Source organism: Diabrotica undecimpunctata, chromosome 8 (assembly GCF_040954645.1).
Source record: "Diabrotica undecimpunctata isolate CICGRU chromosome 8, icDiaUnde3, whole genome shotgun sequence".
NCBI classification, from domain to species: Eukaryota; Metazoa; Arthropoda; class Insecta; order Coleoptera; family Chrysomelidae; genus Diabrotica; species Diabrotica undecimpunctata.
Genome location: NC_092810.1, coordinates 128,990,998 through 129,017,198, shown reverse-complemented (window position 1 = coordinate 129,017,198; position 26,201 = coordinate 128,990,998). Strand labels below are relative to the sequence as shown.

At 31.0% G+C, this 26,201-nt stretch overlaps 3 protein-coding genes across 4 annotated transcripts; 1 reads left to right on the top strand and 2 right to left on the bottom strand.

Annotated features, from left to right (window-relative positions):
• Nucleotides 1–658: 658 nt before the first annotated feature.
• On the bottom strand, nt 659–12,366 carry LOC140448005 (mediator of RNA polymerase II transcription subunit 30-like). Its single transcript, XM_072541041.1, has 4 exons — nt 11,898–12,366; nt 7,893–8,195; nt 7,408–7,610; nt 659–6,636 (listed from the first exon to the last, which is right to left on the bottom strand). The coding sequence occupies exons 1-4, from the start codon at nt 11,950–11,952 to the stop codon at nt 6,271–6,273; spliced, it is 927 nt and encodes a 308-aa protein (XP_072397142.1). The 5' UTR covers nt 11,953–12,366; the 3' UTR covers nt 659–6,270.
• LOC140449107 (protein FAM200A-like) lies at nt 3,814–4,439 on the top strand. The gene is made up of 2 exons (XM_072542251.1): nt 3,814–4,192; nt 4,270–4,439. The coding sequence occupies exons 1-2, from the start codon at nt 3,814–3,816 to the stop codon at nt 4,437–4,439; spliced, it is 549 nt and encodes a 182-aa protein (XP_072398352.1).
• An 8,988-nt stretch (nt 12,367–21,354) lies between the features above and the next one.
• Nucleotides 21,355–25,335, bottom strand: LOC140448563 (protein stunted-like). 2 transcript variants are annotated; one of them, XM_072541648.1, is made up of 4 exons: nt 25,176–25,335; nt 23,989–24,119; nt 22,333–22,352; nt 21,355–21,546 (listed from the first exon to the last, which is right to left on the bottom strand). In XM_072541648.1, exons 1-3 carry the CDS (start codon nt 25,202–25,204, stop codon nt 22,339–22,341), a joined length of 174 nt encoding a protein of 57 aa, XP_072397749.1. In that variant the 5' UTR covers nt 25,205–25,335; the 3' UTR covers nt 21,355–21,546; nt 22,333–22,338. The 2 variants fall into 2 exon arrangements, with proteins under 2 accessions (XP_072397749.1, XP_072397747.1); XM_072541646.1 differs by lacking the exon at nt 22,333–22,352.
• Between the last annotated feature and the right edge of the window lie 866 nt (nt 25,336–26,201).

Sequence of the window (26,201 nt, the reverse complement as noted above, 5' to 3'; positions counted from 1 at the left end):
TTTTGGGCTCAATCTTCTCCTTAAATCCATAATTATATAGAGAGATACAAAAAACCCTACAAAACAATAATACGTCCAGTCCTAACATATGGTTCAGAGACCTGGACTCTAACAAAAAATAATGAAAACATATTAGGATGTTTCGAAAGAAAAGTACTAAGGCGAATCTATGGAGTAATGAATGACAATGCAGTGTGGAGATGACGATACAATTTCGAACTTTATAGAATATACCAGGAACCAGATGTCGTAAAACATATTAAGATAGAACGTCTGGGATGGATAGGGCATGTAATGAGGATGGAACAAAAACCCCAGCTAGAAAAACGCTCCTTGATAGATCCATTGGTCAGAGAAGAAGAGGAAGACCCAAAACAAGGTTCGTTGATAACATCGATGAAGACATGAGAAATATGGGAACATGTACTTGGCGAGGAAGGCGATGGATAGAGACGACTGGAGAGAAATTCTTTGTTAATGGAGCAAAACTGACTTTTCTGGCAAAGAAAAACATCTAAGATTGCCATGACGAAATGGAAAATTGGTTCAAACACAACCTAATTCCTAATTTGCCAGAAAAAAAAACAGTTGTGGTGATGGATAATGCTCCATGGCTTCTATCGAAGGATATATTTTTTAAAGACAATTATTTAAAAACCGAAATGTTGGAAGTTGTCAAGATTCTGGAGTGGTATCCCACCATTCGACTTACTATATATATTGGTAATGTGTACTAAGAAAATTATAAATTTTAAGAAGCATCAAACTAAAAGCTAATCGAGAAATTCAATATTAGACGAGCTGAAATAACGGATAGATTAAAGATACGTAGTGTATATTGTACATGATCAAGAAATTTCGATTTTTTTTTTTTTTTAACGGTTGAATTTACAAAAAAATATTATAAGACTCCCTTATAGGTCGATCAAACACCAGCATATTCTAGTCTAACTAGCAGATTCATTTACAATTTTAAACTGCTAAGTTAGCTTATTTTGTTTTCCAGGGCCTGAACATCGACCACTAGATCATTTCACAGTGAATTGACTGCGATTCGGCCGCCTGACCAGCTTGACTATCTGACCGCCTAATAAATAAATAAGACTTTTAAATTCGGTACTGTTTATTTTGGAAAATACAGTAAAACTTTACTCTAAAAAATAAGAAAATATATGAACCTACTTATTACTGAAGCTTCGTTCTTACCGCAAAAGTCTTCTATCAATTCAACATTTCGATATCAATAAATTGTTTAATTAAAAACTATTAAAATTATTTAAGAAAAAATAACAAAAGTTTTAAAATTGACTTGAATATTATTCTAAATACTAAATGCATATACAAAAATACATAAAGCATAAACATCAAAAATAGGATGTATTACGGCATAAATATGGAAGGAATACTTCTACTCAATCATACGTAAGAAGGAGAAACAAAAAAAAATGCAAAAAAGGAAGAAAGCAAGGAGATGAAGAGGGGAGAGAAAGAGAGGGATGCAATAAAGTGTCCAACCAAGAAAAAAGTGACAAAACAAAATCAAAGGATAAAAATTGACAAAGATCCAGGAAAAGCAATGTTGTCGGGTTGTCTAGTTATGATGGCCTTGTTTAGGCTATCACGTCTTCAAGAAATGGCTGCTCTCTTTTTTTAACGGGAGTTTGGAGTGGAGGTTGACGGGCGTTAGCTTCTTGGGAGTGGCAGAGTTACTATGAAGAAGAGGAAGAGAAGATATGGCATTTCATTGTGATTAAAAAACATGATCTTCATATTGGTGATTCTAGAGACGGTTCAAAAAGGTCTGAGAGTAATTTACCGTGACGGTTTATAGCGGTATCACCAAATTGGAAAGGGGTTCAGCTGGATGTTTATAGTACGAGATTATCGTGATTGTTTCGTTTTGTAAGTGTAGGTCATCTGCTAGATAGTCGATATGGGGAATTTGGTGATAGAGAGGGATATGTGATGAGGATAGGATTATTGTATAAGGTCTACTCCGAGAAGTTTGATGTGGTTTTAAGTCTGATATCGGTAAGGGACAAAACTTTACGTCTGCACTAAATAAAATGTGTTTGATGAGATTTCATTTTCTACCTATACCTGAACATTTGACGGTACCTATTACACAGTGGAACAGGAAAATTTAGTATGTTGACATAAGAGTCGTTTTGACCTTACTGTATCTCACTGTAAGGACTAGAAAGGGCAAAAATCATCTACCAGCCTGGTAGATGATTTTTGCCAACTTTAGGGCGATTGAAATGTAGTGACCAAATGAATGTAAAGTTCAGCTGGATGCTAATAGTATGATATTAATCGTGATTGTTCCGTTTTCTATATATCTACTAAAATGCCACAGCTAGCGTAAGACTATCTGATCAAGAAACAAATAAATTCTGTTTACAGCGAGGAGTACGGCAAGGAGACAACGTCTCTCTAAAGCTATTCAAGACGCTTTTAGAACATACTTATAAGAACGCACATCTGAATGAGCATGGTATTAACATGAATGGAGAGAAACTCAGTCATTTGAGATTTGCAGATGACATCGTCCTTATAGCCAATCGTATTAATGATGCAATAATAATGTTTGAAAAATTATATCACGCTTCCTTGGAGGTCGGACTAAAAATTAATATGAACAAGACGCAAATCTATCCTATAAGTACTTAGGACATGAAATTCGGTTGGGCAGAGATAGCCAGACATGTGAGCTCCCACGTCGCATAGGATTAGCCTGGGCAGCGTTTGGTAAATTAAACTAGATATGTATTTAAATCGGACCTACCCATATGCCTTAAAAGGAAAAGCTTTGACCAACGTTTATTACCTGTACTCACTTATGAAGCGGAAACATCAACACTCACAAAAAAGGTAGTGAATAAGATTCGCGTGACTCAGAGGGTTATACAGCGCCAGATGTTGGGTGTCTCTCTGAGAGACCGAGTTCTAAAGTTCATTCGTTTAGCAAATTCCCATCTGTCAACAAACGCACGTGTTGATATTGTAACACAGGGTTGTCCAAATGGCGGCCCGCGGGCCGCATCCGGCCCGCGAGGCTATTTGTTGTGACTCACGTAAGATTTTCGAAAATCATATATTTTCTTTAAATGCTGCCACTGTAAAAAAAGATTTTTTAATTTATTTTATATTTTATGGTTTAGCAGTGTTTTTACATCACAAGTACTGTACCGCGTACCGCTTCGCGGACGTGTAACGAACACAATCGTCCTCCACCACTATGAGAACTGCACTGATTACTGCGCATCACAGTTCAGGCAGGCCACATCTCCCACTGCTTACCATCCGTCGCCAGCCGCCATCGTGCCAGTGTGCTACTGACACGTAGGCTAGTCAGCTAATCTATTATGTTGCTAGTGAACAGTGAACTTGATTAATTCTTTGTCTTGATTCCTCTTATACAATAATGAGTGTAAAACCAGTAAAACGGAAAATTGATAGTGAGAACAGAATTTACAAAGAAAGTTGGGAGAGTGATTACTTGATTGCTAACAATAATGGAAAGTTGCAGTGCTTAGTGTGCATGAATGTCGTTTCAGTGTCTAAAGAATATAATATGAGAAGACATACACAACAGTGCATGAAAATAAGTATGCTACATACACAAATGAAAGTCGGCGTGCCCTAGTTGCAGATTTGAAGAAAAAGCTTAAACAGCAAACTGGTATGTCCAGTAAAATATTACACTCTCAAACGCATTCTTTGCATGCATCTTATGCCGTGTCGCTTGAGCTGGCAAAGGCAAAAAAACCTTTCACCGATGGCAATTTGATAAAAAAATGTGCTGTTGAAATGGCCAAAGCTTTCGGTGATTCTAAAATGGCGGAGAAATTTGAATCAGTGCCACTTTCACATCAAACCATACAAAGAAGGATTGTTGCTATGGGTGAGCAAGTAGAAAAATCTATGCTTAGCCTGGCTAAGAAAAGTTCATATTTCTCACTTTGTTTGGATGAAAGCACTGATCAAACCGATGTTAGTCAGCTGTTAATATTTGTGCGCACTACTTTTGATGATTTTACCAGTAAAGAGGAGTTATTTGATATTTGTCCTCTTTATGGAACAACAAAAGGAAAAGACATCTATGAGGCTGTGAAGAAAACAATTGACAGAATTGGAGGCTTTGATAAATGTTCAGCCATAGCAACAGACGGGGCCCCATCAATGACAGGTAAAAAAATTGGATTAGTGGGTCTGCTTCGAGAGAATGGTGTCACTTGCCCAACAATTTATTGTATTATACATCAGGGAGCTTTATGTGGAAAATAAATAAATGCGTTTCATCTGACACAACTGAACTGGAAGAGAAGTTTAAGGATCCAGAATTCTTAAGACAGTTAGCTTTTATAACAGATCTGACTAATCATCTTAACATGTTAAACTTGAGTCTTCAAGGAAGAAACTGGATTCCGGAATAAGCTGAACGTGTTTAAACATGCTTTGTAAAAGAACAACCTGACACACTTCCCTAGCTGTCTGCAAATAGCAGAAGAATTCAACGGTTAGGAAAGTATTGAGTTTTCATCCTGCATTTCACAAATTGAACAAGTTATTGATGAATTCAGTACAAGATTTGAAGAAATTGGAAGTCTCAAAAGCAGTGTTCTACTTTATAATAACCCTCTTGGAGCAACCATTGATGATCAACCACCCAACTTACAGCTTGAGTTATGTGATCTTCAAGCAGACATGTTCCTAATCACCAGACAAGAAAAGGGACCTGAATTTTTCAAATTACTGTCAAAGGAGAAATTCCCAAATCTGCGAGATTTTGGACTGAAAATGACGTCAATGTTCGGAAGCACATATACATGTGAAAGTGCCTTTTCCTCCATGAAATACATAAAAAATAAAAACAGAAGCAACCTTACCGATTCTTCCTTACGTCATCTTATGAGAGTGTCTACAACTGAACTGGAGGTGGACATTTCTTCATTGGTGGATGAAGCCGATCGACCACAGTCCTCACACTAATTGGATACATCTTTTTGTTGCTTTTGCAATGTTTGTCTTGATTATTGAAAAGTGTTATCAATAAATTTTCCGTTTATAAAAAAATGTAGTTGTTGAGCAATAAAAGAAATAATACTCTTTTTTGTTTTAATTATTTTTATACCTCATTTTATTTTGTTATTACTTGTAACAAAATTATTATATGGCCAGCGACAACATTAAAGGTTTTAGTTTTGGCCCTTGAGGCATTGCAAGTTGGACACCCCTGTTGTAACAGATCCAAACTTGCCAGCATGTTTAAATTCAAATTGTATCGTGTTGATTTTTAAGTTAATATATTGTGTTATATTTATAGTTTCAAAATATATAATAGTTTCAAAAGTAAATATTTTTAAAAATCATATGATACACATCAGTACGACCCTGTTTGGCTTTCACGTGCTTCTGTTGACAATTGGGAATATGTAAAATGAATGTAGTTTAAACGAAGAAATACGTCGTAGAACAAAAACAACAGACGCTATCGAAAAAATCGCGTCGTTAAAATAGAATTGGGCAAGACACGTCGGCAGATTATCAGAAAACCGTTGGACAAAACTTATTGTCTTGTGGAGGCCAAGTCAAGAAGCACTACAGAGCAGAGGACGACCACCAAACAGATGGACTGACAACTTGAAGGATGTTAGCAATAACTAGATGCAAGCCGCACAAGAGAGAGAGACAGATGGAACGAGCTGAGGGAGACTTATGTCCAGCAGGGGACGCATACAGGTTGAAGATGATGAACCAGATGAAATATTTGGACTTATTCAACTGCGTTAAAGAGACCTGGTCTAATACATAATCTTAAACACTGTCCTTACTGATATCACTTCAAAAACGTAGACAGCGAAGACAACAAAGTGTACCGCTCTGCGGTGACCAAACAAAGAGTCAGGAACCAATCAGTCAGTAAATAGTTCATCGTATACAATTAAACGAATAAATGTAAATATATAAATACAAATAAATCTGCTAAAAAATTTAAACAAATACTAAACCTAAATACTAAATAAAACTAAATACCCTTTGCCCGATGGGCGCTCTAAGGTATTTATCCGTTTATATTCAGCATTGTTATATAAATCAGTAATTCAATTCTTCATAAAAATTCATACAATAAATAACAAAACTTTCATTCTGTCTTGAAGCAAACAATTGCTTTTCTGGTAAATAGCGACCATAAAAAAGTAATGATTCATTTATTTAAACAGAAACATATAGACATTCTCTCTCATGATACTTCTTGGAGATTTGCTAAGATTTTCTCATAGTGAGCATTGTGTTGATCTCCCAAATAATACGCCTTAAATGATCGATAACTTCTTTGAGTTGTTTATTTTTTAAAACGACCTGCTCCATTACTTCTTTACTCTCATCACAAGCTGTTCGATAAGCTTCGGAATTTTTCTTCTCGTCGTGTTTCGGATCCAGTTCGTCTTTGAATGGAATCAAACTTTCAATATGTGTATATTCCATGCCCTGTAGCTGGCAAATTTCATTACATTTTTCGTATATTAACCGAAGTCTTTTGAAAAGTACTCTAATTGTACGGAGAAGTTCTTGAACTTTGGCCTTTTTTTCGTTGCTTGTATTAAGGGATTGAGGAGTTCCATTAGGAGGCTAAAAAATAAGAATAATTAGAAATTACGATAATATAACCAATATTATACGCGGAGGTGAAGGAAAAAGTGCTTCAAGTCACCTATGTTGCTTTCTGCACATACGATGACCTCTATATATCTATATAAAAGGCTATAATGACAGGTCACACTGTAAGTCCAGTAAACTAACGGCGCCATCTAGGAAAGAAATATGAACTACCATATTTCATTCATATTTTGTTCTTGAAACAATGCGTTTAATAAATAATACTGTATTAATTTTATATTATTATAATTAATAATTAATTTTAAGAATATTTTTAAGGTAGAATTTATTATAAAATAATTTAAAGATTTACGGTATTTTAGATTTAAAACCTAGCGCCATCTAGGAAAGAAAAGCTAAACTACTCACATCTGACATTTCATTCATATTTTGTTCTTGAAATGATAGGTTCAATTAAAAATACTAACAATATTAATTACATATATTAATACATATTAATTACATAGATAATTAATGATACGAATATTTATTATAATTTTTTTCGCAAAATTGACAAAAATCTTGGTTGCTCTAATTTAAAGGTAAGATTTATTTAACAAAATAATTTAAGGCATTATGTTAGTTTTGTTTTCTCAGGAGTGAGAAAAAAGACAAACGTAAGCATCAAAGTTGTAGATACACCATCGCAAGGAAAATTAATCGAAGGAAGCCTATGATTTTTTTCTGACGGATATTCTCAAGTTAAAGTTTAATTAAGTTTAATAAAGTCAAATTAATACTAACCTGTATCTGTTTTAAAGTCTGAAACACTTCTTGTGTTCTACTAATAATATCTTGAACAGTCTCTTGTCCTAATCTACATAACGATGCAGTATTAAATTCTTTGGCTTGTTGCTGTTGCTGTTGCACAGGAACTGATGGGGGAGTTGGAGCAACTGTTGGAGTTTGTTGAGGCATTTCATGGTGATTCAGAGCAGGTGTAAATTCTATAAAATATAATTTTTCATTACAATTTGTTTGATTTTGATCTATAGAAAACAAACAAAATATATTCATTTTAAAATGTCAAACTCTTATTTAAATTTAAACGAGTGTACTGTCTGCCCAAATCCACTTTGTCTCTGGTCGGAAGGTATGAATCAGTGTAGAATGGATCTGTGTACTTCTCTCAGCAGTGAGACAAGAGTATACTCTAATGAAAGACCATACAATAGAATTCTTGTTTTATTACAAACATTAAATATTAATATATTCCTGTTTCAACTTACCCATGGGTCTTGACTGCATAGGCATTTGTGTAGGAGGTTGATGAGGTACCATTTGAGTCCCATTCATTGAACTGCTCATATTGTAGTGCTGATTCATTTGACTTAACATCGGTGAACCCCCATTCATACTGGGATTCATTGGATTTGTCATGGTTCCATTCATTGGATTGCTCATTTGTGGCACCATAGGACTACCCATTGGATTAGACAACTGAACAGGCATTTGTGTTGGCATAGTATTCTGCATGCCCCCTGGAGCCATTTGGGTCTGCATTGGTGATGGTCCAAAAGAACTCCTCATGGCTATATGAAAATAAATCATTTCCAGATAAATGTGGTTATATTTATTACATTTACATGGTGTTACATAGAGTTTATTTGGCATTTTGATCATTATTTGTGAGTTACATCAACAACGTTGAATTATATTATCTGTATTCAATATTATTTAATATGGATAACTTACATATATTCAACACATACGCAACAAACGAGGACAATAATTATCAGCAAATATAACTTGGCCACACACTTATGTAAAAATAACTTTAAAAATAAAACAGTCTTATCTTGTACAATGTGTGGTAGGAATACAGATTGCCTAAAGCTAATAAATTGTGGGTATCTGGAACTCATTGAACCAAAGAAAAAGACAAAATACTGAATTAAGAATTAATGCTTGTTAAAAACAAAAATCCATACAGGGTGAATCATAAAGAATGAACCAAATTGTATCTGTATGTTATTATCCTGTTAATAAATAAATAAAAACAAGAACAAGAATAAATAAAGTACTTAAATATTTGAAAAGCACCAGGTATGGACAAAGTAACTGCAAACATTTTAAAGGAATTACCATAAGGGGGAATAGTCATTATCACATACATATTTAATGTTATCCAAGAGCATATCAACCAGTAGTTGAGTCCAAGATTCAATATATATATATATATATATATATATATATATATATATATATATATATATATATATATATATATATCTTTTGTCAACTTAATGAAGTAAGTTTGTAGTCGGTGGTGTCTGCATACTCCCACAATTACCTCGCGATGTATACAACTGGCATTGTCAAACTGTGGAAAATATTGTTCTGCAATATTCAGTACAGGATATATATGTTTTTGGTGATTACAATCTTCCCATGGGAGAATGATGAGTTTGGTGTGATCGTGCATTGTCCTGCAGGTGATCCAGCTGTGAATTGCTCAAGCGTTTGGTTTTTTAAAATGTTATTAACATAATAGTATTCCCAATAAACATGTTTTTTAGATATAGTTTTTTCTAATGTTATGGAGCTAAATATCTTAAAATCAAACGATGCTCTTGCAGATCCTAGCATCCATCATGTGGGTTATGAATAGACTTCGGCAAATATGCATATTGCATATTTTGCATATTGTGCATATTTTATGCAAATATTTCATATTTTGGCATATTTGTATAAAAGTTTGCATAAAGTGCATAAAATTTCAGATTTTTATACTGTATTTGAAAATTTTTAAACATACCAATTTATTTCAATTCTTGTATAAAATTTTGTAGTCATTTTAATCAAGAAATGATCTAAGTACGTAATCTCTACAGGTACAAAACATTTACAATTTCAAGGAAGATCAATTTAAGTAGCCCTCAACATTCTTAGAAAGTCTCGGTCACTGAGTCATTCAGTTATTGGATAATCGCTAAGGGTTCGCTCATTTGCATTTTATGATCTAATCCCCAAATCTATCTACAATTTATTGTATCTTAACAGCAGGTAAACGGCTAATAGTTTTGTTCCTAATTTAGGGATTTTCCAAAATCTCCCAGTTTATTGAATTAGGTACCTAAACATTTCTAATTTGATGCTCAGATTTGTAAATCATTTTTGTTTTGATATTCAAAGCGTAAACACTCGTTGTGCGTAACAAAAAGGAAGATTGTGATTTTATAATGCCTAAAACAACCAGTGCTTCAATTTGGATTAAACCTTATAAAGAGCTGTCTATGGATATGGGAAAAATCTACTGTTCAGTCTGTGGCAAAATTGTAAGTATCTAATATTTTCTATTAAATATCTAATATTTCATACATACAGGGTGTTTCCAAATGACACTTACAACGTTTGACTGTAGATACTTCTCGAAAAATTGAACAAAACGATATAGTTAATGAGGGGTCAAACTTATTTACTTTTCGAGATACAGGGTGTTAAAATTAAAAAAAATTAAATTCTTTTAGTTAATAACAACAATAACTTTAAAACCAATAAACGTGTTTACTTGAAATTTAGTACTCGTAATTGAAGGCATCTAAATTTCTTGGTTTTGTTACTAGGAATTGCAAGTATTTCTCGATTAATTCAACAAGCTTAGTGTATTGTTGCTTAGTTAGAACTATTTTGGAATACTGTTCAGTTATTTGGTTGCCCTATTTTCATAACAATATTGAAATGTTAGAAAGAGTCCAGCACAAATTTTTGAGATATTGTGCTTACCATGTTCACAGTACTATTGAAAATCATGATTATTCCCCTATCTAGCAAAAATTATCCTTACCCTCACTAAAGAACCATAGTGATATGTCAGGAGCTACATTTATATATAAGATCATACATGGATTTATTGATGGTCCAAAGCTGGTAAGCCAAATTAGATTCCCCCATCAAGCTCTATGTTACCACAATGTTTTCAATATTCCTTTCCATAGAACAACCTATGGTATTCACAGCCCATTGGATAGATACATGGGGCTATTAAATGATCTCGATTTGGATATTTTCAATATTACTAACTCTGTTAAAAAGATCTCTTGCTTTGTGATGTATATTGGTATTATTGAATTTAGTTCTTGTTATAGTTTGTTTTTTGTTTTTTAGTATGTAATATTTTTAGTTTCATTTTTTAAACTTTTTGATATTGATTTTATATTATAAGTAATTTTAGGTTTTGAATCCCAACTGATATTGTATGTTGTAATTTTAAACTGTTAATGGGGTTATCATATATTTCCAATAATTGGCCACATAAATTGCCATACTATTTGCTAAAAATGTCCCATGTCACAGTCATGTTGGATATTGGCCTTCTAGCACAAACAATTTACTAGCATATTGTGAGACGCCAGTTCTTAGTCTATTTAGTGCTCTCTAGGTTCGTAATTGATGTTCAGCAGCTATCTCCTCTGATGGGACAATGACTACTGTTGTGGTAGATGAAACTTGCCATGTGTTTATTGGGTATGTTAAGATTATATGTTTTTTTTTAATATTCAAGTATATCTTGTCAACACATTTTTTAGCACACTTACATAATTAACTATATTTTATAACCTATCACCACAATTAAGGTATACAGTGCTGGTGGTAGTATATTAGACACAAGAAATTTATTAAAAAAAACTAAATCTAAAATTTATTATGACCTACTGTGGAATTTATTATCATTATTTGCCATACCAAGATTTTTTTGAATATTACAGTAACTATACTTATAATTATGATCTTACATAATTTCTACCAAGGATTATTAACAAATCAGTACTGGTATCTTTAACCCCACCTGCTAGTTTCTGATCAACCTACCAATCAAATCAAAATGTTAACTGCTCCATAGCACAGACAGGTCTTAAAACGAAAGGGGACACTTATGTACACTTTCAAGGTAATGTACTGCCTTGTCACCCACATTAACATTATTACATTATGTATAAATGTATAACAATTATTACACTGTTATGCAACAACACAGCTTTATTGTATTATACTTCATACATAATAGACATTTTGATAATCTGTTGATAGAGAGATGGAAGGTGCAAAGGGATAAAATAATTGACTTGTTTAACATATACCAAATCAAAATAGTATAAATTTAGGGAAGCAGAGATTAAATTTCAATAATTTTAGTGAAAAAATTTATTAAAATGTGAAAGACAATTAAATTGCCATTGCTTGTACTAAATTAAGGAATATTGGTAGAAATTATTAGATTATAAAGAACTTACCAGTTGGCTGAGGATTGTTCAAATTTTGCATAAAATGATGAGGAGGTGCTGCCATTATTAAATTTAGAAGAAATAGTTTTTAGTACCTAGTCCTTACAATTTCGGGATTGGCATCTAAATATCTAGCAACTCCGTAAAATATTACTACTCCAAAGCAGCCGTAAACAATAACTATAATTTATTTATGTACTAATGTCTCCGCCAAACGAAGTAGGTACTGAATTGTGATATGATCTACCATTTAGGAGGATTGATTTTAAACTGAATTCAAGAACAAGAATGTTAGCTTAACATGACTATAATTACAAAATTCTTAGAGAAATTTTTATAATATGGGTACACTACTTTGAAGATTTGAACACAAATTATAGGTATACCAGAGATATTTCTTTTTACTTATCTCTTACATATCTCTGTCTCTGAGGTATACATAACCTAATTTTATTGTTATTGTATACATTTACATTTTGTTATTCTTCTTCTTCTCTTCTTTTTTGGAATATTTTATTTTTGTAAGGAGATTTTGTAGAAATATATCGTATAAAATATATCTCAAATAGTGACTGAGTTGTCAATATGAATAAGTCAGATAAAATAAAATTATTAGAAGATTTTTTTTACCAAGCAACAAAAACAAAATTTGTTTAATTTATTGGTATTTCGTATTTTGAGTTAACGATTTCTAAAGTTGAACTCGAAACTTCAAAATAAACTTATTTTAAACTAAGATTGTTGGATTTTGGGGCAGATCTCATTCTTTTGTTAGGCGTCGAAAATGATGTAGAAGCACCTTCTTCTATATTTTTCATTTCAAGAGAGATCCGTTTTATAGTGGCTATACTTACTCCCGTTGCTAAGGGAGCACGCTCTTAAACTAAACTTTTTTAAAATCTTTAACATGCGGATTTTGCATCGCTTCTCTCTGTATTGGCGACGTGCAAGTACTTGGATGTGATACGAGAAACGATCGTGCGCGAGTAGCGGAGAAATCTTGCATTTTTTACTGCACATTTCATAGATTTCATAAATTCATATTGTCAATTGTCAAATTTCATATTCGTGTTTAGTTAGTTACACCTTCTGTCACTGAAGAAAATGGGATTTAGTAAATGCTGTGTTATAAATTAAAAAAATACAACAAAAAATTGTCAATTTAAGTTTTATTCGTTTCCAACTTCGAAGCACAAATTACTACAAAGATAAAAGTGGATTTATATCATAAAAAAGCATAAGTAACATAACCTAAATTATGCATTATTCTTGTGCCCGATTTTAAAGTCAGTTTGAAATAAATGATAAATAAAAGTTCACTTTTAAGTGTAAATTTTAGTTTCATAACACTCACTTAGAGTTCACTTTAACCCAAAAATCAAGTTTAATGTTTAAATTTTATTTTTTTGAAGTTTACAAAAATGCATCAAGTTTAAGTTTTTCTGAAGATGCATTAAGATATATTCGCTGTCAAAAGTTTACAGGGAAAGAATTAAACTCGGATCACTATTCCCAGTCCGAACTGTCTAGTGAATTTAGTAATTATTTTTTTTGCGAAGGTAGTTACTTTTTGACAGACTAAAAGTGGCTGGAAATTACTATACAACCAAGCACACGTACTCATAGCCAATATTAATAGTAAACAAACTAAATAGTAAATAAAATAGAACTTTGCGAATTACTGACAATCAATATTTATTTATCTGCACCATATAATAAATAGTTATGTTAAATTATAACAACTAAATATATATTTTTTAAATATATACTACCCAAAATTAGAATAATTCTTCTTTTTTTAAAGAAAGAAGTCTGTAATAGTAGGATACTTCAGCTATTAATACTGAGAAGTAGGAATTGTTGTGTTGTAGGTTTCCGACAATGAATCTGTCAAAATATGCCCCAGCTAAGCGAATGGAGTTTAATTGTTCAAACCAATATGACGATATCATGGGCTTGTGTGTGTGTGTGTGATTGTGCATTATTGGCTTCGGAATCTCTGTCCATTCGCCATCTTACCTTTATGGGATTATTTTGTATTTTTTATTCGGAAGCTATAAAGGAGTGACCCTTGCTTTCTTCTCGTTTGCTATACAATCATAGTCCTGCTCTAATTTTACAAAGAAATATTTCCTATATATCTAATTTTACAATTATACCTTAGATTTTTATTTCTCTTATAACATATTCAGCTTGTTTTGAATTATTTCCTTTTGTTGTGTTGTGTTTTTTTTTTTTTTTTTTTATATACATATATATATACACACATATATTTATTTATTTGTTTTTTTTTCTCCTATCTCTTTATCTTATATAATTTGGGATATTAGACTAGGATACAATTTGACGCTCAGGGGTCGATCAGAGCATTTAGACGAGACAGGTGGACCTCGGATAGACTTAGGGCTTTGCACAAAGGGAAAAAAACATAGGCTATAAACTTAATCTAATACATAAAATATGTTTATACAAAATTTGATAAATATTACAATCTTCTAAACTTAATAATTGGGTTAGGTTATATGGTTTGGTGATTTTGGGTATTTTGGTTATTTCTTCATTTAATACTTTTACTTCATTACTTATTTTAGAACAGCCTAATATCATGTGCTCTGTTGTACCTTCTTCTCCGCATGTACAATTAGGAGAATCACTTAATTTTATTTTATATTTATACTGCGGAGTTAAAACATGGTTGAACCTTAATCTGCACAATACAGAGAAAAACCGCTTACTTCCCGACAGTCTTGAGAACCAAGATTGGCTAGGAGGCTCGGTAACTATGTTTTTATAAAATTTTCCTTTTGGACTGCTTCTATACATTTCTCTCCATTCTGTTAGTAATATGGGCTTTACGTGGCAAGCAATTTCATTGTGAGGACATTTATACTTTAAATATTCTCCTGTTCTACTTCCTATTTTAGCTTCTTCGTCTACTTCTTCATTTTCTTTTATTCCACAATGCCCTTTAATCCAAACAAGTGATACATTAACCTTTTGAGCTTGAAGTTCATGAAGTTTAGTAATTATTTTGGTAAAAATATAATTACTATTGACCTGGTGGATATTTTTTATTTTGATAACAGCACTTTTACTATCTGAACAAATTGCAAATGATTCTTCTGTAACTTTCATATTACTTATATATAGAAGAGCTTCTAATATAGCGATTAATTCTGCCGTATATATTGTTAGTTTTTCATTTAATTTATAAGATTTTTTAATGTTATTATGTGAATCAAATATAGCGCAACCTGCTTTATTGTTACTCTTTGATGCATCGGTGAATATATAGCGATGCCTGGGAAGATACTTTTCTAAATCTTGCTTAAATATGTATTGTCTAATTCTTGGGTGAAATTTTGAATAATCTTGGAGAAAAACACAGTTAATTGGATGGATGTTGTAAATATTTATACTATATAATGGATCTATATCTGAAGAGTGTATTTCTTCTATTACGTTATGTATTACATAATATGACTCTGTAATAGTTAAACTTTTTTTCGACTTCCAATAACTGTGGGTAAGATCCGATGTCAACAGTATATTAATTTTTTGGACTAAGTCGCTTTTTTTGGAGCTTAATTTAGCTATAAAATTGGAAGCTAAAATCTTTCGGCGATATTTTAGTGGAGTTTCCGCTACTTCTGCAAATAAACAATCAATTGGTGTACTTTTTAAAGCCCCTAGGCATAGCCTTAGACACTTATTTACTACGTGGTCTATTTTTTCTAGTTGACTTTTTGAAGCTTGGTCGTAGAAGAAACAACCATAATCCAGTATTGACCTAATGTAGGATTTGTACAGAAGGATTGCTACATTTGGATCTGATCCCCATTTTGTTCCACATACTGACCGTAAGATGTTAATTCCTTTTTCTGTTTTCTTGATTAGATAATCTATGTGATTTTTCCATGTCATTTTTTTATCTAAATGCATTCCTAGGTATTTTACTGATGCACGTACGCTATACTTTGTTGTATCCAATGTTAATTCGGTTGGAATGTTTTTTCTTTTTCTCGTGAAAATGCAAACTTCTGTTTTTTTCCTGGAAATTTTTAGTCCATTTTCATTACACCATTTATTGAGGTTCTTATAAGCTATATTTAATTTTTTGCACCCTTCTTCAATATATTGACATGGTGAATATATACAAATATCATCGGCAAATTGAAGTATAGAAATGTTCTCAGATTTAATTTTACATTCCAGATCTGCTGTGTATATTAAGTATAGTACAGGGCTTAGTATACTTCCTTGTGGTAACCCAATATTGGTCGTTTTAGGGCCCAATATTTCATCATTTATATTTATTGAAACTGTTCTATCGGAATATAGTAATCTGATACGTGAGGTCAAAGCTTGAGAAATTCCCATTTTTTCCATTTTTTCATAGAGAATGTCTAATATCACATTATCATATGCTGATTCTATATCTACAAAAATTGCTGTAAGTGATTTGTTGTTAGTAAAAGCGATATTTATATCACTTACTAGGTTACCTACATTTTCAATGGTTGAACATCCTCTTCTGAAGCCAAACTGTAATTTAGGTAATTTTTTATTGTTTTCAAGCCAATGAACTAGTCTGACTTTGATCATTCTTTCTAAAGTTTTTAAGACACACGAAGCTAGAGAAATTGCTCTATATGAATCTGGATCTTCCGCATCTCGATTTGGCTTTAGAATTGGGATTGCTGAATATTCCTTCCAGCTTGTTGGAAATTCTGCCCGATTCCATGTAGTATTTATTATTTTGCGAAAAATTTCTATACTTGATTCTGACAAACTAGCGAGCATTTTATAATAAATGTTATCAACTCCGGGTGCTGTATTATTGTTAGTTTTGAGGCTTTGTTTTATTTCCATACTTGAGAATTCCCTATCTATATCATCCGTGCTCAGTAAACTAATCGGCCGAATATTTGTTTCCACCCAACTTGGAGCAATTTTATTGAAGAACATTTCTACCCACTCCCCTTCCTGGGTCCTATTTTTTGGAGGATTAAATGTATTTTTTATTTTCTTTATATATTTCCATATATCTTTTATAGGTGTGTTTCTGTTAAGTTGTTTACAAAAATTTTGCCAAGAATCTTTTTTGCTTTGTAATATTATTTTTTTTGCGACTGCTACTGAATTTTTATATTTTAAATAGTTAGTTAAATTTGACTGCCTTTTGTAAAGCAAAAAAGCTTCTTGTTGACATTTAATGGCATTTGCACATCTCTGATTCCACCAAACTTTGCTAAATTCTGATTTGATCTCTGTTCTCTTCTGTGGGATTGCTAGTTTTGTAGCATGATTTAGTGACTCTATAAAACTTTTATAAGATCTTTCGTTATTACTTTCATCTAATTGTTCATCTACTATCTGAGAGAAAAGGGACCAGTCAGCTTTATTTAAATTAACTTTGTTTTTACACTTAAAGGATACTTGAGTAGTATTAAAATGTGTTTTAATTAGAACAGGAAAATGATTGGAAGTACCTAATGGTATAATATCAGTTTTCCAATCACAATTTAAAGTTATATCTCTAGAACATATTGTTATATCTACAGCAGATTTATTATTACTTCCAAATCTAGGTATTAATGTTTCGCTTCCTGTATTTAAATAATTTAAGTTACACTCCTCTATAGCACCGAGAAGCCTTGAACCCGATATATCTGAATAACTATTTCCCCATGCAGTATGATGACAATTGAAATCGCCTCCTACCAAAAATGGCTTTTCTAGGCTATCAAAAAAGGCAACCCAATCTGTTTCTCTAATGTTTAGTTTTGGTTTGGCGTATATAGAGTATAGGTGGATTTTGATATTTTTATTTATTGACACTGATACCGACACACATTCTACGAACTTTATTGGAGTAAATTTTGGCTTAGGAAAAAATGTAAGGAATTTTTTTAATAAGATTGCAACTCCTCCATAACCGTCATTACGGTCGTGTCTAAATATATTAAAATTATTAATAAAAAAATGTGAAGATTCCTTTAACCAGGTTTCCGAAAGCAACACTACATTAATCTTATTATCGAAAATGTATTTTTCAAAATGACCTTTATTACACAGAATTGATCTAGCATTCCATTGCAGTATATTTAAGTTACTCATAGTCTGATAGAATTTGCGTTATACTGTCTTTTATATTTTCAATAAGTGTACTATTTTTAATTTCTATATTTGAAAAAGTTAAAACATCTTTGATAAGATTTAATATTGATTCGCGAGTTTTTATCTGTTTACTTAAAGTGCTATTATCATCACAACTATTATTATAATTTGGTATATTTTTAAATTTATTGAAAACAGGTTCTGTTAAAATTTTTGGATTTGAAATTATTTCTTTGTGTTTTTCGAATGTTTCATCGATCTCTGGGGTTATAGCTAACCTCTTTCTTTTTAAAGTAACAGTATAGCGGTTTGAATTTGTGTCAGTTTTTGCTACACTTGAAAAACTTTTTTCGTGCTTAGAAGAAGCCTCAGCGTATGATAAGTTTTCATATACCATAGTTTTTTTTATACTCTTTTGTCTACTAAATTCTAAACAATTTTTTTTATCAGTGGCGCAATGCTTTTCTTTACAATAAATGCATATTGGTTCATTTTTTTGGCAATTTTCTACTTTATGGTCTTCTCCACAATTTTGACAGCGTTCTTTTGATCTACACTGTGTACTAATATGGCCGTATCTTAGACATTTAAGACACTGCATTACTCTTGGCACGTATTTTTCGACTTCATACACCATTTTTTCTATTATTACCCTAGTAGGTAAAAGTTGACCTCTAAATGTAACTATAATTGTAGTTGTTGGAACAATTTCATTTTTGTCATTTTTACGTGAAATTCTTTTTACGTGACTTACTTCTAAATTATATCCTAATTTCGGTTTAATAATTTCTTTTAATTCCTGTTCCGATAATTCTAAATCTATTTGCCTTATGACTCCCTTTACGTGAGTAAAAAACATTGGAATGTATGTATCGTATTGTTTATCCTTTAATGACTGTGCTGTTAATAATTTATTTGCGCTTGCATAAGAAGTTAATTCAACCTTTATTTTATTAGCTCCTATTACCGATATGTTAACTATATCATGTTTAATTTCTGGTATCGCATTAATTATTAGTCTAGCCGTAGCTATTTTATGTAAATTGCCTATTTTACCTGTTTTACTTTGAATATAAACAAAAAATGGCCCATTATCTTTTGAAGAATATTGATTTATTGTGTTAATGACCGTGTTTACGTTTAAATTTTTTCCGGAAACAATTTCAGAAACATGATCAGTACTTATCTGTGAAATAGGGTTGATATTTTGAAATCCTCTAAATTCCTCCACTGGAGAAGGTGGAAGATCCGGATGGGACACATCCATATCACCTTCCAACTCATCTTTTTCGGGGGGTTTTCTACCCCCGCTACTAACACTCATGATCTTTAAACCACTTAAATTTTACTTTTTTTTTAAATCGATATGTGGAATTTTTATATGAATACACTAGTTTTTTTAATTACAAGGTGATAACACCGATTTCGTTAATTAGATTTTAAGTATCGCACGTCTATTCGCTTTGACGAACCGAATCCAACTGATATCATGGGCTTAACCTGCTAATTTATGTATTATTTTTAAGCTTTGTTCGTTTATGTGAGGAATAAATAAGTTAAGTTTACTCAGCTAAGTAACAAGACAATTACTCAATAATTACACTATAATCTGATTGTGACTGACTGAATGATTAATATCTATGCCATTAAAAAAAGATACAATAACTTTTTAAAAATATCTTCAAATGTCAAATTTGTTATATCTACACAAATGTATATCTTGGTTTTTTCTATTTGCTAAAACAAAAATTTCCAAAAGTTTTTTGTCTCCCCTGAAAAGATTTATTGCATCCATATTAACAGTAATGCTGTAATTTAATAATATATTTATTTGTATTTACACTACATACAACGTTTACCTTTTAATAACATACCGACATAACCGTAATCTTACTTTTTCTTCTTATTCTTTTTTGGGGCTATGTCCTTGACATTTATCCGGTAACCTCGATCTAACATGAAAGCGCAGTAAATTTTGCTGATTTACGACACCAGGTGTCGCTCTTCCGAACTTGCACGGTCCGAATAAAAATAATTACGTTTGCTATTACCTCCCTCGTTTGTCCAGACAAGACTTTCCCTTCTAATTTTGAATGAAAATCCATGTTTATAATTTAAAATACTTACGTAGATATACGCAGACTATACAAGTACCTTGCAATTCGAAGGGTCAAGAAATAATAAGGACGAATTGTGTTGTAGTCAAATGCGCATCGTGGGTGGAGCCTAATTTCAAATCGGCCAAGTATCACGTTAAATTTGACAAGCAATATGACACTTTACACCTGCAGGTCCAATATTTTTACATTAAAAAAGAAAGGACAGTCAGATGTACATTACACCGGTTGAGTTTACCGAAAATATAGAGTTTAAAATATTTCGTTTTGGCAGTGTTGGGGTGTAGTGGTCTGTGGTTTATATAATGGATATTGTATGCTTCAAATATAAAGTGAGAAAGCTTTTAAAAATTACATTTTGATTATACTATTTTATGAATTCTGCAATTTTTAATTTATATGAAACAATACCGAGTAAATATTTGTCTCTTTCGAGATTAATTGCTAACATTGTTTGCAATCTTGGTAACTGCTGATTGCCAAATCTATCACCTCATCTATCAGAGGGCAATTGCAAAAAAAATTTCCAATAATTAATCTTCAAAGAAACAAATATTTACTTTACTACTAAATCAAAAATTGCAGAATTCATAACATAATATATTTAAAATGTACTTTTCTAAAGCTTTATCTCTTTATATTTTAAGCATACAACTTATACAATATAAAAACAGGCCAACACTGCTAAACCTAAATTTTTTGTTCCACGTTCAACATTTGCAGCTATAATCACCTTGTACTTTTGGTAAACTCAAACTACTTTTTTAAATTACATGTACAATAACGTCAATAACCACATGGTCTTTTGCTATGCTATGTTTGAATCAAATTGTAAACTGTATTTAGTTTCAATAGATTAGGATGTTTGGTTTTTCATATTGTTCTTTTTAGATGAACTGATGATGCTTTCTGATTAGAGAACAAAATGTCTTCAATAAATAGATGAAGTAGCCAACATCTTTTTTTCTCCACCTTTTGACTGAAAAATCCACCACTCTGAGTGATCCTTAATTTATATATATATATATATATATATATATATATATATATATATATATATATATATATATATATATATATATAATTCTAATTTTAGTTTGTTTTTTTTTTAATGCAACTTATGCTTTGTACAGGTTAACGTTACAGTTTTGTAAAAATGATACAATAAATAAAATGATACAATAATAAAACTTGTTGGTATAATAAAAAAATATATATAATAAAACACATTTTTATAGTATAATATTGTTTTATTTTCTTTTTCACTAATCCATTTTTACATCAAAAATAGGAATACTACCCAAATGATATAAATCTGGAACTGATATTTACAAAATTGTAACATAAATTGTAGTTGACTAAACAATTATTAACACTACATAGACTTGGACTTAAATTATGGATTTAAAATGTGGACTCCTCTGAAAAAGAAAAAAATCAATCAGTAAATAATAAAATAAATAAAACATACTTTTAGTGCAATTAATAATCCTTCATTAGCATCAAAATTTTTAAATTTGAATACATTCCTATTCTTTTATTCCTAAGCACTTATGATGGAGTATGAGGGTATTTTCTTGAAAAGTAATTAAATAGTATATTATGTCACTCTACAAGGTGGTCATTGATTTTCATACATAATTTTCATGCATCATGTATATGGTATTCAGACTAAGGTGTCATTATCAAATGCTAGAACAATTTTAAAGCAGTACCTTTCTGCATCATAATTTTTACCTGTCTCTTGTAGATTTTTTTAAATGACTATACATAAATTCCACTACTTTTGCCTGTTTTAAAATCTTTTGTTAATACCTACTTTTAATTTTATCCTACAACTCCTTCCAATTTTCTGATTAATTGTTTTATTAAAAGAATTTAAAGAATGTATTCCTTTTTAATATTTATCTATTGTAGGACTTTATTAAATGGGTATATTAAAGTCAAAACACACCAATATGGATACATCAGAACACAGCAAAATTGTTTCTGTAGATTAAAAGTTTAAAAAGCAGAAAAGGATCAATAAAATCTCTGCACATTTTACACAATTTACCCAAATATTTATTATGTTGTAAGAAAAATCACACCAAGACCATTATAAAAAAAAACACAAAAGCTATAAAATATTCTGGTTATCTATTAAAAAAAGACTAACAAGTTAGTATGTGGATGCAAATCAACAAAATAGGTCACCCAAAACTTACTAGCATTTATTCTCTAGCACCTATAAGAGAAAATGTTTTAAATATAAAGTAAAATCTATGTATAAAGTTTAAATCTACAGATTTATAAAATACATTTTAATGATAAATTATTTTCCCTTCGATATCTTTTTTTGTTTCATACATAGGGCTAAACATACTTCCTAAAAATTCTTATCCTTATATCAGATGAGAAACTACTTGTATCTGGTGATTGGTTGTGGAATCTTTGTACCAAATCTTCTGTTAAACTATCCCAAAAAGTTCTGTATCCTTTATAAGAGCCTGCAAATTGCTTATGGGGAGTTATGGATTTTGATTGGATCAACACTTCTTTTATATATACCTACTTCATGTAGTAGGTATATATACAACAATAAAATATATAACTATTCATTTCACATTCGCAGATGACATATATAGTGGTCTCTTCTCCACCTTTAGACTAAATTGACAGTGTGATCACCATCTTCAGTTTCTGTTGATGTTACTAATTTTCTTGGTATGGGTTTACCCCTGAAGGGCTCTCTATTTGTTATTATCATTCTTTTCAGTCACTTTTCAATTAACTTATAATAACATATCTTTTGTGATGCCTCAGAATGGTTCTAAACTCTCTTTAAAGAACCATCTACAGTCTGAATTTAGTAAAAACTTCTGTTTTTCAAAGTTACTCTTGCTGTGAATTATAATTAAAATCAGATAGTTTTTGCTAATCAAATCAAAAAACTTAAATAAACAACATGAATAAAGATATCTTCTTCTTCTTCTTCTTTTGGCATCATAACCCTGGATGGGTCTTTGCCTGTCTGGCTATGTCCTTCCATTCAGATCTCTCTTGTGCCCTTCTTCTCCATTGTCTTATGTTCATTGTTTTCAGGTCGTCTTCCACGTCATCCAACCATCTCGTTCTGGGCCTTCCTTTTTTTCGCCTTCATTCTTTCAACCTTCATTTAACTCATTAACCTCGTCGTTTCTCCTGATTCTCCAATGAATAAAGATATAAAGACATTAAATGCAATGGTGATTGGTATTATTCTAATCATTATGCCATTTATATGAACTACAACCATTTCCGTTTACTTCTTATGAACTACTTGAGGACTTATAGGACTAGATAAAGCATAATAATAAACAGAATAAGCAGAACAGAATAGATAAAGAATTACACTAATAATATATTAATAGTCATAGACAAAGTCTAATTAATAACTGAAAAAAAAGGAAAGAAAATGTAGAATCATATCTCAAATTATTCACATATTCAAAAAATTAGAGTTTTGAATACATTTTTTCCCAAAGACATGGTTGTGTATATGGGAATATTGCCATTGTTCAAGATATACTTTCATTTTATGTATAATATGGGTCACTAAATATTTGGGACAGCACAAGGTAGAATTAAATATTAGCATAGAGTGGCAAGTAACCCAGAAGGTCATGATCTGAACTCCCATGTAATTATATGTAGATGAGATTGTTCTTAGAAAGTGTTAGCCCTAGGCCATAATGAAAAAGAACTGCTAAGATTCTAGATATGTAACTACCATAATTTTTCAACATATCATAGTGCACAGAGATCAGCACTATTTGGTGAAAAGTACATGAAAACATAAAAATTGTTAAAATCTAAATGAAAATGATTGAAAGTAAACTTACTTATTGGCTTTCCATCTTGCCATTTTGTTACTTTAATATGGGTTTCATTTCTTCTGAGTGCTTCTGTTCTAAGTTCGGGTTTAAGTGCCTGCCTCAGAAGTTTGGCAGCAATGTTGGAATAATTAATGTAGCTAAAAATAAAAGTTTATGTTTAAATATTAGTTCATGTGAAACAAACATATTACATTTTATATATTTTAAATTGTCTACTCAATTTGTTTAGCAACATTATGTTCAGTTATGTCCTTTTCAGTATCACACTTCTTTATTTTTAATGTTTAGTAATTTCGTTAAGTATATCAATATGGTTGTCAGCATATCTATTCTTCTTTTTGCTTGTTTTATATCGTATCTATCTCATATCACTGAGCTCAGTTATTTTATGTTGTTGTTATTCTCTTTGTCTACTCCTGAATTATTAAGGCCCTATAATAGGGCCTAATTTTATCAAACACAATTAAATATTCAGGACAGCAGTATCTGAAAATAACTTGCATCTTCATTTCCGTAACACATATTCCTTATTCAGAGTTATTATTTTGTATAAATATCACGATCATTGAGCTTTTCCAATATCTATAGCCACTAAAAAATGTTATTTTTCTTTAATGTTTTCATATCTTTTTAGAAAATATTGGATAATGTAGACATTAACTATTGACTAACTACAGAGTATGTCTACTTTTTACTCAGAAATCTAGAATTTGAAACCATGAATTTTCTATATTTAATATACAAATATGTTTGAATCATTATAAAAAGTTTGATAGACCTGAAATTTTTGTATTAATGGATTCTTAACAGTTCACAATTGAGAAATAAAATTATCCCAATAATGATACCTAAATTTTGAGAAAATGGTAATGGATATATAAAAAAAGAGCTTATTCTTCATTAGATCTTGGGAACATGTTACAATTAAGAATAATCATGTGAACGTCTGCTAAAGACTTCTATAAATAGTATATCATACACTGAAGTTACTCTTTCTGTTATTTATGAATTAATGTAAAAACAATATTGATATTTAATTTACTTCTTTATTTCTAGTTTATTATTTTATCCACAAAAAATGGTAAAAATGTTATAGAATTTGTCACCATAACCTCTTGCTACATTTATACCCAGGACCAGAATAAACAGAAAAACAATATTATGAGATTTAGGGTAATTTATTTACAACTTACTTTAATCCAGCAGCTCTCCAGGCACTCATTTTTGTAAAAATTAATTTTATAGATTTAGAATCCTAGAAACGAGCAGAGTTATGTAAAAGATGGACTGTAAGTGCAGTAGTGCCAAGCTTCTTATTTTAATTATAAATATCGAAATACTGTGTATAACCGAAATAAATATCTGTTATGTAACAACTTTAATAATAAAAGTTGACAGTTATTATTTATTCATAGAAGCATTTAAATGTAAAAATGATGAATTTATATTCCAATTTACTATTATATGCTAGAAAATTGATATTTCTATAACCAGAAATGTCTTTATTTACATCTAACAAAAATCTGGCAACGTTGCAGATGGAAGTCAAATGTGAACCGGTTAGTAAATTTGTTAATTTAATGTTGCTTACCTTTTTCCATGAAATAAATTTGTATATATAGTTGCATAAATTCTGGAGTTAAAAACTTCACAGCATAGACAAAAATTCAAATTGTATCTTCATTACAATTATACAATTACTGTATGTACAGTATCTTCGTGATTTTATAATAATATTTGACTCATAAAAAATCTCTTGAAATAACTAATTTAGTTTAAGAACACAGCATTCTAAGCAATTTTTAGCTCATGTATCAAATGGTAACACCGCCGGAAATAAGAAACAAACATAATGGTATATATGATAGATCAGTGGATCTACCTGCATCATTATTTAGATGAAAGCCCAATTTTTTCAAGTAAAAAAGTTCTCCTTTTTTATTTTATTTTACCTTCCATTATTTTCCAATGTTTAGAGCTTATTATATATCTCAGCTAATTAATTTTTTTTTAAGAGTGATTTGACAAAAGTAATAACAAATAATCACGAGCAAGGTTTCCGAAGTGGAAGATCCTGTAATGATGCTATATTTGCAATGGAACTTATAGCTAAGAAATCAATATAACAAATCAGTCTATCTATGGTTCGTAAACTTAGAAAAGGTCTTCAATTGTGTACGACTATCAGATGAATTGCACCACATAGAAAGAGTGAATGG

Excerpts from the sequence above, each read along its gene's own strand:
- LOC140448005 (XM_072541041.1), bottom strand. The coding sequence starts at position 11,952 with ATGGCAGCACCTCCTCATCATTTTATGCAAAATTTGAACAATCCTCAG. Across the intron at positions 8,196-11,897 it reads GAACAATCCTCAGCCAACTG|CCATGAGGAGTTCTTTTGGA; the intron begins GTAAGTTCTTTA and ends ATTTTCATATAG. Across the intron at positions 7,611-7,892 it reads TATGCAGTCAAGACCCATGG|AATTTACACCTGCTCTGAAT; the intron begins GTAAGTTGAAAC and ends TATATTTTATAG.
- LOC140449107 (XM_072542251.1), top strand. The coding sequence starts at position 3,814 with ATGGCCAAAGCTTTCGGTGATTCTAAAATGGCGGAGAAATTTGAATCA. Across the intron at positions 4,193-4,269 it reads CGGGGCCCCATCAATGACAG|GGAGCTTTATGTGGAAAATA; the intron begins GTAAAAAAATTG and ends ATTATACATCAG.
- LOC140448563 (XM_072541646.1), bottom strand. The coding sequence starts at position 25,204 with ATGAGTGCCTGGAGAGCTGCTGGATTAAA. Across the intron at positions 24,120-25,175 it reads TGGAGAGCTGCTGGATTAAA|CTACATTAATTATTCCAACA; the intron begins GTAAGTTGTAAA and ends TTTTATTTTTAG.